Below are 18,622 nucleotides of genomic sequence, written 5' to 3'. Positions count from 1 at the left end.
AATGATAGCAGCTCTTATTCTCGCTGGAGGCTACGTGCCTGAAGCATTTTTTCTGGGGACACATGCTATTGACATCATCACTGCTTCTTTGAGCTGTTGATGTGTAGTATCAATCAACCCTTCAAGGCTTTGGCTACAGTGCTCTCCCTACTTCCTGCTCACTCCCTCTTAGGTCTAGCTCTGGTGTCCTTGCCGCCTGTAGTTTTTCTCCTGCAAAGCCCAGCCTCCATCCTGCCTGCAGACTTCACCCTATTTATTCTCTTCCTGAGTCCATCACTCTTGCTGCCTGCTCCTGTCATCCGCTCCTCACCCCTGTGTAGCCTGCTTCCAGGACTGCAGGCGACAGTTTCCTCTCCTGCGGGCCCACCCTGCCAATTCCTCCACCAGGGCTGTCACCGCTTTGAGCATTTCCTGTGACTTCTATTTTTTTCTCCTTTTGCCCCTTAATCTGTTTTTCCCTGCTTCCCTCCCCCTCCCACACACAGCTGGAATGCCTCCTCTGCTTTCTTGCCCTGCTTCCTCCTGAAATCCCCCAACACCCCTCCCCCATCTTTTGCTGCCCCAAACCGATCCCATAATAACTCTGACTGATGCTATGGGCCCTGGGGTTTGCTGGGCCAGCAGAGTGGTTCACCCTCTCATCTCTGTATTCACCGAGACTACCCACCATAGCTTGGTAGCTGGGCCCTGAGCTTCTGCATGGTCCTGTCTATAGCCGGGGCACCCTGGTCACCTGGGAAACCTGGCATCAGAGTCTCCTCCAATCCACTTTGCCCAGGATACCTTGGTGAGGCTGTGCCCCCAGTGGAAGTGGGGTGGGGAGTCCAAAAGGAGGTCTCACTTAGAATTCGGTGGTGAGGGTTGGCTGGACAGAAGCTCTCTGCTGCTGGAGTGTCTCTCATTTTATCTCGACTGCACCCCCTCAACCACCAGTGTTCCCCCACTAGGCCCCACACTAGGAGCTGACTGTGGAAAGCTGGGAAGCAGGCCTAATTTGCTGTCCTCCAACTCTACACCCTTCCTCTCTCTGCCCTTTCCCCCCACTATTCCTTGCATCCAGAGGGTCAGGCTCCTCTATTTCCTTATACCCTTTTTATGAAAGTATTAGGGGAAGAGTTATCTTCCCTCTATCATGACAGAGGTTTAGGATTGTGTGGCCAGCCTTCTTCATGTGGTAAGGAGGAGCTAAATGGACTCAGGCCACCTTCTCTCGGGGCCAAGCCTGGAGTCCTTCCTTGCTTGTCTGTTTAAGAGGTCATAATCCCTCCCCTCTGCTTAGGGAGAGAAACCTCATGACTTTACCAGGAGGAAAACAATGACGGACAAACTGATTTATGCAATATGTGTATCAGCTGATTATTAATCCTTTGTCCCATCCTGAGGGCCTGTGTTACATTCTTCCCCCTCCTCCTCTCCCCAGCATGGAGGAATGGGGCAGTTGTCCCATATTGGGGCCAGAGTGGAGGATCTGGCAAGGGCTTGAGGGCTGCCCTCCCCACCAGAAGGCCTTCCTAACACAGAACCCCAGCTTTGGAATCCAGAAAAGTCAGGACACTCACTGGTCCTGCTCTCTAGTGGGTCCAAGTCCCTTTCTATTTCAAATGACAGATACCTCAGCTCAAGTGTATTAAGCTAAGGAGAGAATTATTAGCTCACATAACTAAAGAGCCTGGTTTTCCAGTTTAGGTTTTAGTTTTAGGCCCTGCTCAATCCAGGGGCTCAACCAGGTCCACCAGTCAACTCATGGCAGGACCAGCTTATTGAGGCCTCACTGCAGCAGGGCCAGTGCCATGAAGAGGCCACCTGATCCTGAGAAACCACACAGGCCCACACTGAAGGCGACCAACTGTCTAGTTAGCTTGGGGACAGGGCATGGCAGGAAAAAGATGGGTACCAGCATTTGAGGGGGCAGGTTCAGTGTTAAAACACAGACAGTCCCAGGGTACCTAGTTGACTCCGTTGGTTAAGTATCTGGCTCTATTGGTTTGGGTTCAGGTCATTATCTCATGGTTCATAGGTTCGAGCCCCAAGTCAGGCTCTTCAATATGGAGCCTGCTTGGGATTCTCTCTCTCTTTCTCTGCCTCTCCCCCTTCTCAAAATAAATAAATAAAAAATAAATGACATTTAACTTGGTAAAGATAGGTGAAAAGTATTTCAAGTGGAAGGAAGAGCATGGAGGAAAAATCCCTGTGGCATTTCCCTCTTTTGGGGAGGATGATGTCAGCAGAATGTTTCATGGGATGGATTTATTAAAGGATTCTGAACAGTCAGGTTTGCACTTCCTCTGCCTGCTTGCTCTCGCTCTCGAAATAAAGAAATAACATTAAAAAATAAATAATAAATAAATAAAGCTAGGATGGTCGTGGTAAGCTGGAGCGTTTGGTCACCTTGCCCTGCAATGACATCAGCTTCTTGTTTCCCTGTTATTTTTGCAAGATTCTGATCCTATCCTCCTTTTCTTCACTTACCTGTTCTTAGATCTAATGTAGGGACCCCGAGTTTGCTTTTGCCATTCTTGGCCTCTCAGGCTTCAGCAGAGGGGGGCATTGGATTCTACTGTGGAGACACCTGGTTCCAGAGCTGTGTCTGTGCCACTCATATTCATGGGGCATCCACCAGCTCCTTAAATAAAGCCATGCCAGACACACTCCTGGGCAGTGCACCTGCTCCTGCTGAGAGGAGGACCCTTTCCACCGCCCTCTCACCCCTTCCTCCCAAACTGCTCCTCCCTCTGCAACCTCCCTGGGTGAGTAGACAGGGCCACCTCCCACCCAGATCCTTGAGCCTGAAGCCCTGAGGGCCATGCGGGACCTTGTCCTCCATTGTAGTGCCCTCCACAGCCTGTCTGTTGGTCATCAGTCTTGCTGGTGCCTTCTCAGCCTCTGCGGGATCAGTCCCTTTGTTTCATTCCACAGCACTTGCCCTTCACTCACCAATTACCATCTTTCTCTCCTACGCCCCACCCATCCTCCCTGCTGCTGCCAGAGGGGTCATGTACCCCAATGTTCAGAGCAGCACTTTCAATAATAACCAAATCATGGAAAGAGCCTAAATGTCCATCAACTGATGAATGGATCAAGAAGATGTGGTTTATCTACACAATGGAATACTACACGGCAATGAGAAAGAATGAAATCTGGCCATTCGTATCAATGTGGATGGACCTCTAGGGTGTCTTGCTAAGCACAATACGTCAGACAGAGAGGGACAGATACCATATGTTTTCACTGACAGGTCTAAAAGGAGAATCTTAATAGAAGACCATGGAAAGGGGAAGGGGGGAAGAATTAAAGAGAGGGAGGCAAATCATGAGAGACTCTTGAATACTGAAAACAAACTGAGGGCTGAAGGGAGAGGGGGAAAGGAGAAGGGGAGTGATGGTCATGGAGGAGAGCACTTGTGGGAAAGAGCACTGGGTGTTATATGGAAACCAACTTGACAATAAACTATAAAAAATATTAGGATGACATCCTCAAAGGCTCTTCTCAAATGCCCAAGCTTTCTCCCTCCATTGCAACTTGGCACATACTCCTCCACCCCAAATTCCCTGAGCAGAACAGGAATGGCAAGTGTCTGGTACTTCTCTGGCCCTTCTATGCCCTGATGCCATGGCAACATTGCTAGCTGATCACAACACACAGGAAGCTTTCCTTTGTCCTTTCAACTACCCACCTGGTTGTTCAGAGTTGGCACCAAAGCCATATCTATTTGTCATGCTGGTCCTAACTTCTTCCTTCTCTGATTAATCCTTAAATTGTTCTTTAGGTCTCAGCTCAGGAGGCTCCATGTCATCTCTGCCAGAAAGTCTTCTCTGATTTGCTGTTCCTCTTAATCTGCTTTCAGTCACACCCTATGTATAATATATCTATATCTATATATTTCAGAATATTTTTATGTTGCATTTTAATAACATCATTGCTTGTCACACTAAAATGTGAACTTTTTGAAGGTTCATGAAATGTCTCCACAATCTTCATATTTCCAGGACCCAGCATGGATCCTGGTATACAATAGATGCTCAGAAATCTTTGATGGGTACACAAATGAGTGAACAGATGGGTGGTTGAATGAATGAATAACCTGGTATGGCCAGGTTGTTTTGAAGGTGAATGAATCAAAAGTTCATTAAGCCTCCTTGAAAAAGAAAATAGATTTGCTTCTCCATTCCCTGTAGCTGCAGGAGAAGGTCATGCTTCTCAGAGACTGGCCAAGAGATGAAGTTGAACCTGTTTGTTTCAATCAATGAGGCTGGAAAGCAAGCCTTACCTTCCTGTGAGGAGCAGTGTGAGTCATATATGCCCTTACCTTTCATAGTCCACAGATCTAGGCCACCTTGGGTCCTCCAGCTCATTCTCCTGGGTCCAAAAATTTTTTTCTAACATGTGCATATGTATGTGTGCATGCACATGTATGTGCATATGTGTGTGTGTCTGTGTGTTTATGCATGTGTGCAAACCACCTAGTTATATGCAGCATCTTGCCAGTTATTTGAGTGCAGGTGCATTCAGCAGGGCATGACCACCGCGTTCCCTCTGCTTCTCTCGGGGCTGTGTGCTTGGTCTCATGCTGGGAAGGAGCCCTCATGGTGAGCCATGACTGCTGCTAGCTTGATCTTTGGTACTTAGGATCATTTCTCCTTTTGTTTCAAAAACCTGGCTGGAGATTGAGAACTCTTATTAAAAAAATGTTATTTTCTAGAAGAATGCCAGAAGAAAGGGAAAGTCAGCCACTTGAGCATATGTGTAAAAGCCACATATGCTTTTACACTTTTGCCTGAGTCCTCAAGGAGTGACAGAAGGGTCTTTGCCTGTGGGGTAGGCCAGGTTCTGCTTGAAGACCCTCCTTCTTACTGTAGAGTTGCTATCTCAGAGGCCTCCAGAGATGCCCTCTCTGCCCAGAAATAGGCTGCAAGGAGCAGAAGAGCCCTTGGAGGAGCAGAATTCTGGAGAACATGGTGATACTAGGAGACCCAGTGACACTGAGGGGCATGGTGACATTAAAGGAATGCAGTAACAATGGGGAACACTCACCTTGGGGACATGATGCTGGGGAGACACAGTGACCCTCCTTGCCCCTCTCAGTCCCTCTGTAAGGGCCAAGGACGTTGTGCATTATCACAAGCGAAAATGGAAATCAAGTGGGAAGAAAAGTTAGTCCTGCAAGAAGACACGCCTGGGTAATAGCATATGGCCGCTGCAGGGATGTTAGTGGGAGGTCTAAGAAAGCAGCTTAAAGGGATTAGTTGGGAGGGAGGAGTTTGAAGAACCTAATTACAAAGTTTGTACCACAGATGAGAGAGGATTATAAGCCTTTTTTGTGCTCCAAGATTTTGAAAATGAGAGAATGGTTCTTTACCTACGATGAACAGGGATAAATAGAAAGTAAAGGTAAGAAAGGGAGATGTGGACCCTGCTGAGCCATAAGAAGGATTAATGGCTGTAGCAGGGAAGACCATGTTTACCTGCCGTGTGCACATTTATGAGGATCTTGCTATGTTCTGAACCACGTGGAAGTGAAGAAGACTCCTTACTTGATCATAATTCATCAAGTGTCAGCTTACTGACAGGATTGAGCATTGTTCTGAGACTCTATGAAATATTGGTGTTAATCAGTATGTATTTCCTGGCCCCTGATCTGTGTTAAGCGTGGGGCGTGGAGGCCCGGGCAGTACAGATTTGACTCTCAGGCTTGGGGTACTTGGCCAGGAAGGATACAGGTCTGGAATATAGGAAATATAGGGGGAGCTTTACTGAAAATGGGGTTGTCCCAGAGCCCTAGTCTCCCCTAGACTCCACAAAGGGGGGAAGCCAAGGCAGGGTACAGAAGGATGGGGGCTGCCATTCAGGGAAAACCTCTGAGCCAGACAGCTTGATGGGAGTGGAGAATTCAGGAAATTCAGTGGAAAAAAATAGGAACTGAGGCTCAAGGGGCAGCCAGAAGCAAGTCTGAGAGGCCCTTTAATTGTGGGGGTAAAGGGCCCAAGCTGCTTCTGCAGACACTGGGGAATCATTTGAAGAATTTGGGGCACAGGAAATGTCTAGGTAAAAACTAAATTTCAGGACAACTTGACCAGCAGGTGCACAGAACAGAGCATGGAGATCTGGACAGGGGGAGCCTTTGGGAGGCTTTTCCAAGGGTTCCAGGCAAGACAATGGGGGTTCCCCTGAGGTGGGAGTAGAAACGAACAGTTAGATGAATGGGCTTGATCTTATTAAGGCTGGGCTAAGTCATCAATCTTCCATGTCGATGTAGTGGGCTGAAGTACTCTCCCATAGGGTTTATTACACATCTTCCAAAGATATTAGAGGAATGCAAGGAAGGGGGACATTCTTTTTGCATTAATGAAAACATTACAATATAGTATAATAACATTATAATAAAGAAAAGACATCGTGACATCCACTTTGGTTTACAAGTCTCCTTGTTTACACTCCTATCTCAGAGCGATTTGCAACCAAGGGATTCTGCTCGCCTGGCACCTAGGAGATGTGACTCCAGATTGCTGGGAATCCCCCAGGATTACACATGAGACCTTGCACTAAGAGACTAGGCAATGTACTCAGGTGTCCTGACTGCTCATCCCATGTTCTGATGCCTGTGTTATATAGTCTTCTCTTTATTTACCCATCTCCTTAGGAGACAAGCTCTACAGTATTAAAGGAGTTCAAGGGGGCAGAAGAGGGTAAGAGAAACTGCAAGAGGAAGGAAAGGAATAAGGATTTATTGATGCTTGCTCCATGCCAGGTGGTCTGTGTGTGTAAACTCAGTTAATCATTATAGTCATTGTGCAGAATGAACATGGCTCATGTGGCAGGTGAGAAGCACCTAGACCCAGATTATTTCATTAACCTTCTGGGTAGCAAGTAAAGAGTTGTGATTTGAATTTGTATCTGTCTGATGCCAAACCTTTGGCATTCCTTCTATCCCAGTCAAAATGGAATAGCCATGTAGCTGAGTGGAACAAATTTGGGATAGTCAGGAGGTGCCTCTATATAAAGGAGAGAGAGGAAATGTAAGCTCTCTCAGAACACTTTCTGACTTTCCTCTTCCTCTGATCCCTCTCAGCTACCTGGACCTCTACGCCATGAACAGCACCCTGAGAGATGCCCAGGCCCCGAGCCACCGGGAGTGCCTTCTCCCTTCTGTGGCCCGGACTCCCTCTGTTACCCAGATCACGCCAGCCAAGAAGATAACCTTCCTCAAGCGAGGGGATCCCCAGTTTGCTGGGGTTCGCTTGGCTGTTGACCAGCGTGCTTTTAAGAGCTTTGGTGCTCTGATGGACGAGCTCTCTCAGCGCATGCCTCTCTCCTTTGGGGTGCGCTCTGTCACTACGCCCCGGGGCCTGCATGGCCTCAGTGCCCTGGAACAGCTGAAAGATGGTGGCTGCTACCTCTGCTCTGACAAGAAGACCCCCAAAACACCCAGTGGGCCAGGCTGGACACAGGGGAGAAACTTATTTGCTCAGCAGTCAAGGGATTTTGAAAGCCGGAGTGAGGCTCCAGGAACATCCTCTTCCTGCAAGGGTCCTAAGGCCCCAAGGAGGATAATGCTAATTAAGAATGGGGACCCTAGACTCCAACAGACAGTGGTTCTCAGTCACAGAAATACAAGGAACCTGACAGCCTTTCTCAGCAAAGCCTCAGATCTTCTGCACTTTCCTGTGAAACAGGTGTATACAACCAACGGGGAAAAGGTAGGCTGTCTGGGTATGATATTTCCTCTTAAAAGTTCTCTAGCTCTCAGATAGAAATACTTTGATGGAATGGGGAGGTTATTCCTTAAAATGAAGCCCAGATTGCCCTGCTACCAATTAAAGGTGCATAGAGACATGCAGTCCGTTATACATTAATTATTATTCATATTCTGGCTACCATTTAGTGAGCACTTAGTAAGTGCCAGGCACCAGGCCTTGCATACTTTATTATTTCCTCATCCAATCCTCTATTATCCAATCCCACCTATTCCGATGAAAGTTCAGTGCAGAACATGAAAACTTCTCAAAGTACCTTTAGCAGAACGTGATCTAATACCGGGCATCCATCAGGGGATTTTCAAATCTTTGAACAGTTGGAGGCATGAACTCTAAGCCGGGTCTACAGGAATAGCTTCCAGTAGTCTGCAGGAAGCTGTAAGTTAGTCTGCTTTAAGTGACTGTAATTATTGAATTCAAGAGTAGTTCTTTGCAGTGGCATCCAAGCTTATAAAGCTGGGATCAAGAAACTGTCACAGCTTCATGATGACACTTGACACACAGGAACACTGGGGTGCCGAGTCTAGCCACTGCTGCCTGGGCTGCTGTAGCCTTCTGATACCCACACATTTGCTTCACAGTGACAAGAATCGAGAAGAGATGGTGTCTGCCTCACTTGCTTTCTCAAACTTGATCAAGGGCATCTAATTGATGGAGAACCCAATCTACATACAGCCCTAACTGTAAAGGAGGCTAGTGAATATAATTTTTGCCTTTCCAGACTCTGCAGGACATAAATGTGCAGTGTAGATGGGCAGGATGAGGGATGGAGGTGGATGGCTCTAATCGACAGTCTCCCCATAATCTAATCCTGTCACTGTTTGACACCTGTATAAGTACTCCACCACCACTTAAATTTATAAGCAACAGCTACAGCCACATATTCTCACCTAAGAATGTAACTGTCTTTCTCACAATCAGAACATATGCACCTCTGCCTCCAACTCCATATCACATCAGAGTCACATCACAACTCTACTACCCATCCTCTGGACATGAGTTCACCTTTGTAGCCTCTGTCTTAAGATTTAACTATCAAGTCCACAATCGCCAAAGTACCTTGTATAAAGTACCAGATGGAGGAAAAGGCAAAACAGAAAATTGGTTCACACGTATAAGAGCTGTGAAGAAAACTAAGTCATCTACTGCAAGGCCATTGATGGTATTAGGTTTCCTTCTACTGTCCATTTTGTGTTCCCTCTGCCCTCTTCTAGCACCTCAGCTGAATGTGATTATGGTTATGTGACAACAGTCAAAAGCAAAAGAAAGATGGCTTCTACTTCACTGTCATTTTCCATACCTTGTACAAGTGCATCTAATTATTGGGAACTATTTCGTGGTTAGAATTATAGCTGGAAAGGAGTCCAAGAAATGTGTGTAGAACTTTGTATGCTCTGCAGTACTGGAAATTATACCAGAAAGAGTAAAATAGAGGTTGGCTAATTTAGGACACGACATCTACCTCAAAAACTCCTAAGAGGTTAATGTCATTATCTTCTTTGCATAGGTAATAAAATTGAGGCACAAAGGCTAAGTGATTTGCTCATGGTTGCAAGGTTGGCAAATGATAGAGTCAGCATTAATGATTTCAGAGTCATCACATAAGAAAACTTTTAAATTATGGCACATTGCGATCTACTAGCATATGCTTCATGCAGAATACACAGAGAAATAAGTCTAGGTCCCTACCTTCAATGAGCTACAGTTTATTGGGAAAGTTAAGAGGGAGAGAGCAGGTACAAACATAAGTTAGTTGGAGAAAAAAATATTAGTGTAATTTCGTATAGACTTATTGCAGAACTATTAAGAGTTTCTGTAAACAAAAGGATCTCGTTGCTCCCCAGCACAGGCTGGGTCATAACTACAGTTTTCAGGTCCTTAACTGGATGAACACTCTCAATAACTCTCTTTTTGTGTGTGGATGTTAAACCTCAGCCTCTTTCCAGAATGGGAGCATCATTTAGCCCTCAATTATTTTTTCCCCTTAGAAAAGTCTTATTTCCTAGAAGCATGCCTGCATCTATAAATTGACAGACTTGGGTCATGTTTGTATTTTTGTGATGGACTAGAGCCCTAAATCAACCAAGAAATGTATCTAGTAGTTTGAAACAAACTTCTAGTTAACTAAGTCGAAAGACCTGGTGTATAGCTAATTTTATGTCATTTGTGGAGAGAGGATGCAAGAAGTCTTTTTTTTTCTTTCATTTCCTTATTAATGAACATACCCTTCTAATTTGAGAAAATAAAAAAGAACAGATATAGCCCTTCAAAGATGAAACTAAATCTTCCAACACTGCCAATTACAATATAATGTCATAAATAGTGCAAATTCTCACATATGCAGGGGCCTCAGGCCCACATGAAATTTTTCTAAAAACAGGGATGTGGTTCCTGGAATGCAATGTTGCCTGCTAGGCTCTTAGCCCAGGATGTCCTGGGGTGGGTGGGAAAGGACGACACAAGCCTCTGGGCAGGAGCCTAGGGAATCCTGGGAAGAGCCTGGAAGAGAATGACTACCAGTAGAGAGAACATGCCTGTCCTTCTCCACTCCAGAAGGGTTGAAAGTAGAAGCAATGGGCTCAAGATTATACTGGAAAGCACAGATTGGACCCAGGAGAGAACTTTGTGGGAAAAGAGTGAGGTAGTGAATCAGATCTCCCCATAGGGTAGCTGGAGGACCTTCTACTTTGGTTGCTTAAAAAAAAAAAAAAAGAAATATATTCTGGAGGGTACAAGTGTAAGTAGGGAAATAAGCCACAGACTTCTTGAAAGTGTTTTCCACCTACGACATCCAGAATAACCCCTAAACCAAAGGCTTCATACCAGGTGGAGGGAGAGGTGCAGGTAGAGAGGAAGGTCACAATGGTAGGACCTCAGCCCCCAGCTAGTCATGGAAGTATTATGACAAGTAGATAGGATTCTTCCCTTGAATCAGAATTCTGGGGTGAGATGCGCAAACATGAGGAAAAGGCCAGAGTGAGGGAATTCTTCCTCTAGCAATGTCTCCTTGGACAGAAGGTGGGTTTTGCAAACCAGGCTTCCTAACTCAACACTCTCCTTCTTCAGGTGGACTCTTGGAAGGGTCTGCTGCACAGCCCCTCCGTGCTAGTATGTGCTGGTTACGAGTCTTTCAAACCTCTGGCAATGGAAGATGCCAGAAGATATGGGATTGAAACTTTATCTGGGCAGACTACTAGAAGCAAAACTGGTGAGTTAGTTTTGGAGTTTCTCCAATTTTATTTGCACTGGATAATGGTTCAGCAGTACTGGCCAGATATCCTTTTTATCAATTTTAGAAACATGCCTTTTGGCCCCAATTTTTGGGTATCTCAGTTGTCTGAGGTCATTCTTGATTTTTCCTTTTTCTTACCACCATCAACCTTAATTGGGTTGAACATTTGACTGGTGTATGAGAGAGATGGGTCTGGTATTTAAAGAAAACAGAATTAGGAGATCTTGAACTGTAAGTTTCTAGGATCTAAAATAAGCTTTATTAAAGACCATGGTAGGCATGACATGGAGGCAATGGACTGTGGGTATGCAGCATTTGCGTCTTTCAAGAGTCATGACTTCCTTGGACAACAGTGGAAGCCAAATGGACTAAAACTAATGATAACCATCAATCACGCATCCATTCATCAATCTATACATCCAACTATATATCTCTCCAAAAGTTTACTATGTGCCAGAGTTGAGGGCTTGTTATTTAAAAACACATTATTTTAAAAGTAGAATTAAAAACCACAGATTGAAATTTTAGCAATATTATTGGAATGGAAATGGGCAAATTTGGTGAATAAACAAAATAATATCCTTTGTGAAAATCTGTTAAACAATGACAATAATGGTTTTGGTGATCGGTGCATGCCAGGTGCTAAAGGTACAAAGACCTATTAGCCACAGACACCCGTTTGGAGGAGCCCTCAGTTTCATTAGGTGCTTATGAAAGAGGAGAGCTTGGAAAAACCTTCTGTCCAAATGGACTCAAGTGGGGAGATCTATTCTTTTGTTGGCTGTAGGCTTAACCCCCACTAGCCTTTTCCTTTTGTCATGCAGTAGTTCAAAAGATGAAATGAGAAAGTACTAAGGGCTTCATTCTTTCTTGAGATCACTTCTTTCTTCTCTCAGTGGCTCCCTTTTTTTCTCTTCTCATGGCTAGGGTGCAGGCTTGACTATCAGGACTTGCTATTGTGTGTCCAGGTCCTTCCTTACAATCATTTATCAACCCCAAAGCTTGATGAGTATTGGGATGATAAATCACCCCTAATAATTGCAAAGCATTTTACAGTTTACAGTCAGGCACCTATGCAGCAACTTATTGATTTTGCTTCCTGTGTCGGGGGTGGGCATAAGCAGGGCCAGGAATTAGTTCTGGGCACTGCTTCTCTGCCTGCCAACTCTGCTATCTATCAAGAACCTACTTTGTGCTAAAAGGTCTCCAGAAAGTTTTATATTCACTGCCTTGCATCATCAAAACAAACCCACCATTATTCTTATTTTACCACTCAGTAAAGAGGCTCTGCCAAAAACTAAACAGTGAAGAAGTGGCAGAGTTGAGATCGAATTCAGAGTTCAATATCATCTCACTAGGCTTTGGTGGTTCACAAACTGCAGACTAGATACTCATTCTAGAGTGGTTTCGACCCTTACTTTGTGGTTTGGAAGGTGGTAGGGGTGTTGAGGTCATGAAAGACTTATGACCAGCCTTTTTTCTCCTACTCTGAAGCTCCCCCTAGTAGCTCACTCTCTTTCCTCTTTTCTCTTACTTTCATTGTTGCCAGGAAGCTGGGGGCCAAAGGCCAAGCAGAGTGTGATCCACTCAAGGCCCAGGTCGGGCAGTCGGCCACGGCGGTTTTCCTTGCTGTCAGAGAAGTCTGGTCTCAGCGACCCCCCAGTGTCCCTGCATCACACCCAGATGGGCCCTGCTCCTGACAGACACCCTCAGGACACGCCCGCCCAGCTTGGCCCATTGGTGGCTAGTGATGATGTTGAGAAAAAGGTCTGCATGAACCAGGATGGCAGCCTGTCTATAGAGATGAAAGTTCGCTTCCACCTACTTGGCGAGGATGCACTCCTGTGGTCCAGGAGGGTGAGGAGGGCCAGTGTCCTCACAGCAGCCAGTGGGGAGGTCCCTGTTCTGGGGGAGGTGGATTCCCTCCACTGTGTGTGCGAGAGCCACCTGGGGGGGTCCTCAGAACCTGGGGCACAGAGACTGGGGCCTTGTGAGGCAGGATGTGAGAAAGCCCTCGGACGAGGTCAGTGGCAGCCAGGGTCTAGTTATGAGATCTGGATGAATCCCCTGTACTCGGCCCAGGAAGAGGAGATGGCATCTCAGAGGAGATCCAGGCTGACCCAACACTCCCATTCCAGGAAGCTCTGGAACCAAAGGGTCACTGGAAGGAAAAGGAGCAGCAAGGACAGTGTCAGCCCTGACTCCAGTGACAGGCCCCCCAAAGACTCTGAGCCCAACTCCTCCTGTGGCTCCAGGTCTCCAGAGGGCAGCGTGGGCAGCTGTGACCTACATGTGGCCTCTGGGGCTGTCTCCCAGAGAGAAGCAGGACGGGAAGCTGGTGGCATGTCCAGGACTAGTAAAGGCCCAGGTGCACAAGGAACAGGGCAGGACAGGGAGCCTCATAGCTGCCTGAAACCCCAGAGCCAAGACATGGCAGGTGCTCCTTGTGGGTCCTCAGGGAGTGCTGGGTCTCATGAGGAGTCCAGTGAAAGGGAAAAGCAGCACCAGGGCTGCCTGAGCAAGACAAGGGTTATGACTGCTTCCTGGTCAAAGGCCACTCAGAGGGAAGGCCCCAGTCCTCCCGCAGTGAGTCCCCTATCTTTGAGGAACAAGGACTCACAGGCAGAGGAGAGTAGACAAGGTTCTAGGTACCCTGAGGCTAAGGGAATGTCTGGGGTGAGATCACCGCTGGTTTCAGATCATTCTGGCTCTGGGGATACTGCAGAAAGTTGTTCTCTGCCTTCTGCCTGTGCCTCAGTCCCAGGCAGGAGAAGAAAGCAGAAGGACCGAGCCAAGGCTGTGTCCTCACCCAGCATTTCCAGCCATAGCCAAGGGGCCTGGATAGGCCACCTCAGGCAGCGCCCCAACCTAAGGGACATCCATTGCCAGCTTGACTCAGCTGTGCCCAGACAAGTGCCAGGGCCTCCTAGCAGAGGCAGGGCCTGCCCAGATAGCCCAGCATCACACCTTTCTGGAAGCTCACCTGGTGCCAGGAACCAGGCCTTCCAAGATGCAGGGCCTCCATCCTCTGCCTCACTTCATTCCCAGGATGCACAGGGGGTTAGCAGTGCTCTCATGACCCCTGTGAGCAATTCTGACTGTGCTTCCAATTTCAATCCCCCATACTCTCCCTCTACTGAGATTGAAGGTCACTCTGAGTTCAGGGCATGCTCACCAGCTTTCTCACCTTCCAACACATCGGACCTTTTGAGCAGCCCAGCTGATGGCCTGGACAAAAAAGGAGGGGGTGACCTTCTCAAGCCTTCCTGGACTTTAGTTCTGCCAGTTGGAGAGTCTGAGGGAGGGATGCCAGAAGCCCACCGAAGCTGCTGCTGCTCACCAATCAGCACATCCCTGTTTGACGGGACCCCTGGTGAGAAGACTCAGTCCCTGCAGACCTACCAAACATCAGGCAGCCAGGGGCCCTTCTCTGAGGTCTCCTTGGTATGTGACAGGTACTGTCCCACTCCTCCGAGGACATGGCCTTTTGTCAAGAAACACCCTTCAGGAAGCAGTAGCCCTGGTACTGGCTGGGGGCCAGATAGGGGGAAACTAAGGGAGGAAAAGCTTGATGTATGGCACCCACGGCCCCCGGGCTCTCAGTCAGGGGCCATGAGGGAAGCAGTCAGAGCCTGGAGAAGGGGCAGCTCCAGCTGTGGTCCCAGGACTGGGAGAATGCTGCAAGGGAAGGCTGTTGGTGGAGGGGAAAGTCTGGAGGAGCAAGAAGATGGCAGGATGGCCCTGGGTGCCCTGCCCAGAGCTTCACCAGATACTGTGGTTCGTGAGTGGCTGAGCAACATCCCTGAGGAGCCCATACCCATGAAATGTGAGACGGTGGATGAGAGTATAGTTGTGGTGGGGGAAGATCCAGAAGGCCCCAAGGAGGATCCTGCTGACAAACATTCCCTTAAGGGTCTAGGGGAGCCAGTTCCAACCAGACAACTGTCCCATGAAGGGGCTGCCAGTGAGAAAGCAGAATCAGACAGAGCCTTCCCAGTGACTGGTGATGCTCATCCCACGTCAGGAGAGGGTCTTCCTTGTAGCGGAGTTTCAGAAACCCCCAAGGAGGCTGAATCAAACAAAGGCATGGCTGTGGACTATGGTGTTGGCCAGCGTGTGCTTCCTCACAAGGTTTCTGCCTCCATACAGATCATGAAAGTGCTGATGGGCTCCAAGCAGGGTCGGCCAAGCAGTCTTCCTGAAGTGTCCAGTACAGTGGGTAGAAGGCTCAGCCACTCTGCCCGGGCCCTTATCACCTGTCTTGCTGAGCTCCACTTCTTTGATGAAGACTTTGGGTCTCCTACTGACAAAGTGAGGTTCAGAGACTCTTCTCAGTACCAGGAACTCTTGAGCACCTTCCAGTCCCTGTGGCCAGGATGTGGCCTCAGGCAAAGTGAGCTGGACTCAGGCCTCTGGGATCTTGGCTGGTGCCAGGCTCTGCCAGGCCTTGGGTCCCATGTCATGCCTGAGGACTTCACACCAACGTCCTCATCTGGTGTGGATGTTGGCAGTGGCTCTGGAGGCTCAGGGGAAGGCAGTGGACCCTGTGCCATGGACAGCACCCTGGTCCCTGAGGGGATAGAGCTGCCCTTGAAAATCCCCTCCCAGAGGCCTGATTCTAGAACCTCCAAGAACCAAGATGATCCAGAAAACCAACAGCCCATTGGTTCTACAACCTCTTCAGACTCCCAAGAAAGGGTTTGTGCCACCAGGAAAGACAAGGCAGAAAGAAACAGTGGGGAGCAGGTGCTGGGCAGTAACCTGGACCAAGTAGTTGAAAACACAATTCAAAAAGAGGAGGTACAACTAGAGAAAATTGAAGAAGAAAAAGAAATAGCAGAACTTCAAGGAGAGGGTGTCCAAGGATCTCCAGGAGAGGGAAGAGTCATGGGACAAGAATTTTCAGAGGCTGACTCTGACAATGGGGAAGGTACACAGGAAAATAATAGTGTGCAGGAAGAGGAAGCAGGAGGAGACCCTGCCTCCAGTACACTTTGCCATCCAGGGACAAGAGAGAAACCACCAGAGCCCCCTGAGAGCCTCAGCAGGAGGGATTCAGATGCCAGTGAAAGTCAGAGTAGCCCCAGCAATGAGCCTGGTTTGGAGAAGCTGCTCAAAACAGCTGAGATAGGCCATGAGCAAACCCAGGCCAGGTACTCCCAGGGGTCTGGGGAGAAGAGCTCTTCTACAGCCTGCAGAGTGTCCCCAGACCCTGACCCCCTCTGGGTGTCCAAGTTGCTGAAGAGGATGGAGAAGGCCTTCATGGCCCACCTCACCAGTGCCACAGGCGAGCTCCGAGCCCGCTGGAGCCTCCAGAGCAATTACCTCCTGGACCAAATGGTGGCAGAGTTGCAGCAGGACGTGGGCCAGCGGCTCCAGGCTAGCACTGAGAAAGAGGTCCTCAAGATCCAGAGCCGGGCAGGTGGGAGGACGCTGGGGCTGGAGAGGGAAACCCTCAGATGGGAAATGTCCCTGCAGACAGAGCAGCGCAGGCGTCGCCTCCAGGGTCTGCGCAACCTCTCAGCTTTCTCAGAGCAGGCTCAAAGCCAGGGGCCCCTGTCCTTCCCTGTGGAGGATGTGCCAACCCTCCATGGAGCTCTGGGGACCTGGCTGGTTGGGGAGGCTGAGGGGGAGGAGTTTTGTCCCTGTGAGGCCTGCATGAGGAAGAAAATGATCCCTACATCCCCAAAAGACACAATGGGGGCACCCAGCGCACCCATCAAAAAGGCCTTTGACTTGCAGCACATTCTGCAAAAGAAGAAAGGAGGGTGTGCTAATGGGGAGGGAGCAGAGGCAGTCCCAGAGAAGAGAGGGATGGAGCTGCTCCAGGGGGACACCTCAGGGACAGGGACTATTCAGGGGTCCAATGGAGGCCTGGAATTGGGGTTAGGCCAGGATCCTGGGACAGAGGAGGGGGGTGAGGATGAAAGCAGCCAGACCCTTGATGGGGATGGAGACCCCCAAGTAAGAGAAGACGATGAAGTTGCTCAGAATGGAGAAGGGATAACATATCCTGGGCAAAGCAGTGTCCCTGAAGGAGCAGGCAGGGAGGAGGAGGGCTCTGGTGAGAAGGAAGAAAACTCAGAGATGGGCTCTGGGGCTGAGGGCAGTTTGGAAGGTGAAGCCTCAGGAGGAGGTGACCAAAGTCCAGAGGGACAGAACGATAGTGCCGTAACTACAGAAGGAGAAAGGAATCCAGAGTCAGGGGGAGGAGGTGGAGGTGAGAAAGAAAGTAGCTCGCAAGTTGTCTGGGACCAGGGCCAACAAGGTGAAACTTCTGGAAACAGTAGACCAGACCAAGAGGGGAAGCCAGCACTGCTCTCTACCCCAAGTAGAGATGCCCCCTGCCAAAGGTCAGACTCGAAAGCAGGCCTTGCGTCCTCCAGCACATTTTCTCTAGGAAACTGCTCTCAGCTCTCTCAGAAAGGCTCTGAAGAAAAGCCTTCAAACAGAGACATGAGGAGCATCGAAGATGAGTCCAAGGGAGTCCCCAGTCCAGAGAGAAAAGGCACGTCTCCAGAAAGCTCCACTTCTGAGCAAGAAGGGGTCCCCTTTGTCCCAAGTACTCCAGAGCAGGAGATAGGCTTGGCCTCTGGCCTAGAAGCTGAGAATGTAGTTGAAAGTCCCTCTTCCACAGAAATGAGGTTTAAAAAAAAAAACTTCACCATGGACAGGACAGATGGTTTTGGCTAAGATGACTTAGATTTCTAAAGATCCAGGCGCAAGGTGGTCACGAGTTAGTGTTTTGTCTACAAACCTGAACATGGCTCAGTCCCCTGCAGATGTAGAGAGCATGGAGAAAGATCAGGACTTGCCAAGGACATGGCCACACCATGCTGTTCCTGGGTTCTAAATTCTGAGCTTCACAAGGCCCTGCTGGCCAATCCCATGCACGGTGTGAAGGAGACTTATCTCAGACATACCCTTTGAGGGCCACTGGACCCTTCCATTTTCCTGTTTCAGCCCTAGAAGATGGACCTGACTGGAAATGTTCCAGGAATGTTTGGTTTTGTGTTTGCTTTTTGTTCTCATTCTTTTGCCTATTGATCTCCAGTTATTTTTCTCCTGGGCCTCTCTTGGCATTCACCTCATTTGACTTTGAGGTGCTTTTTTCTAATTTTGAATGTATTTGGTGGCTCAGCAGATGTGAATACTTGGAAGAAACGGATAAATTCAAGGTCATTGGGCAAAGTTTGTTCTCAGCCCAAAAGTCCAAGTGTATTTCCTGAATTCGTATGTATATATATTCATGAATATATATTGATAATTGAGAAATACAAAAAATGCAAAAAGAGCAGGAAGAAAGAAAAATAGTCATTCATAGTCCCATTACTCAGAGTTGACTCGTGTTAGCTCCTTCCTCTTTTTTTCTAACCATTTGATAGTTGAGGTCATCATTATACGCTTCTTTTTTTGACTTAACAATATAAGAATTTCCCATATTTATCTCAAAATCTTCATAAAACTATTTTTTCATAAAACCATTTTTAATGCCTAAATAATTTTTTATGCAAATATAAAACACTTTACTTCACCATTTCCTTCACTAATATGGACCATTTAGATGCATTTCATGTGTTTTTTTTAAAGCATTTTCCGTCATGAACTGTGGATGATTTCCCTAGAATAGATTCCCAGG

General features: G+C 47.9%; 1 protein-coding gene across 1 annotated transcript; it reads left to right on the top strand.

Moving 5' to 3' along the window:
- The first annotated feature begins 4,250 nt into the window (after window positions 1-4,250).
- RP1L1 (RP1 like 1) lies at window positions 4,251-17,676 on the top strand. The gene is made up of 4 exons (XM_029950457.1): window positions 4,251-4,285; window positions 7,067-7,694; window positions 10,818-10,959; window positions 12,533-17,676. Exons 2-4 carry the CDS (start codon window positions 7,086-7,088, stop codon window positions 17,674-17,676), a joined length of 5,895 nt encoding a protein of 1,964 aa, XP_029806317.1. The 5' UTR covers window positions 4,251-4,285; window positions 7,067-7,085.
- The last annotated feature ends 946 nt before the right edge of the window (window positions 17,677-18,622 follow it).

Source organism: Suricata suricatta, chromosome 1, assembly GCF_006229205.1.
Source record: "Suricata suricatta isolate VVHF042 chromosome 1, meerkat_22Aug2017_6uvM2_HiC, whole genome shotgun sequence".
Taxonomy (NCBI): Eukaryota; Metazoa; Chordata; class Mammalia; order Carnivora; family Herpestidae; genus Suricata; species Suricata suricatta.
Note: the sequence above shows the minus strand (reverse complement) of the source record. Positions and strands in the feature narration are given on the sequence as shown.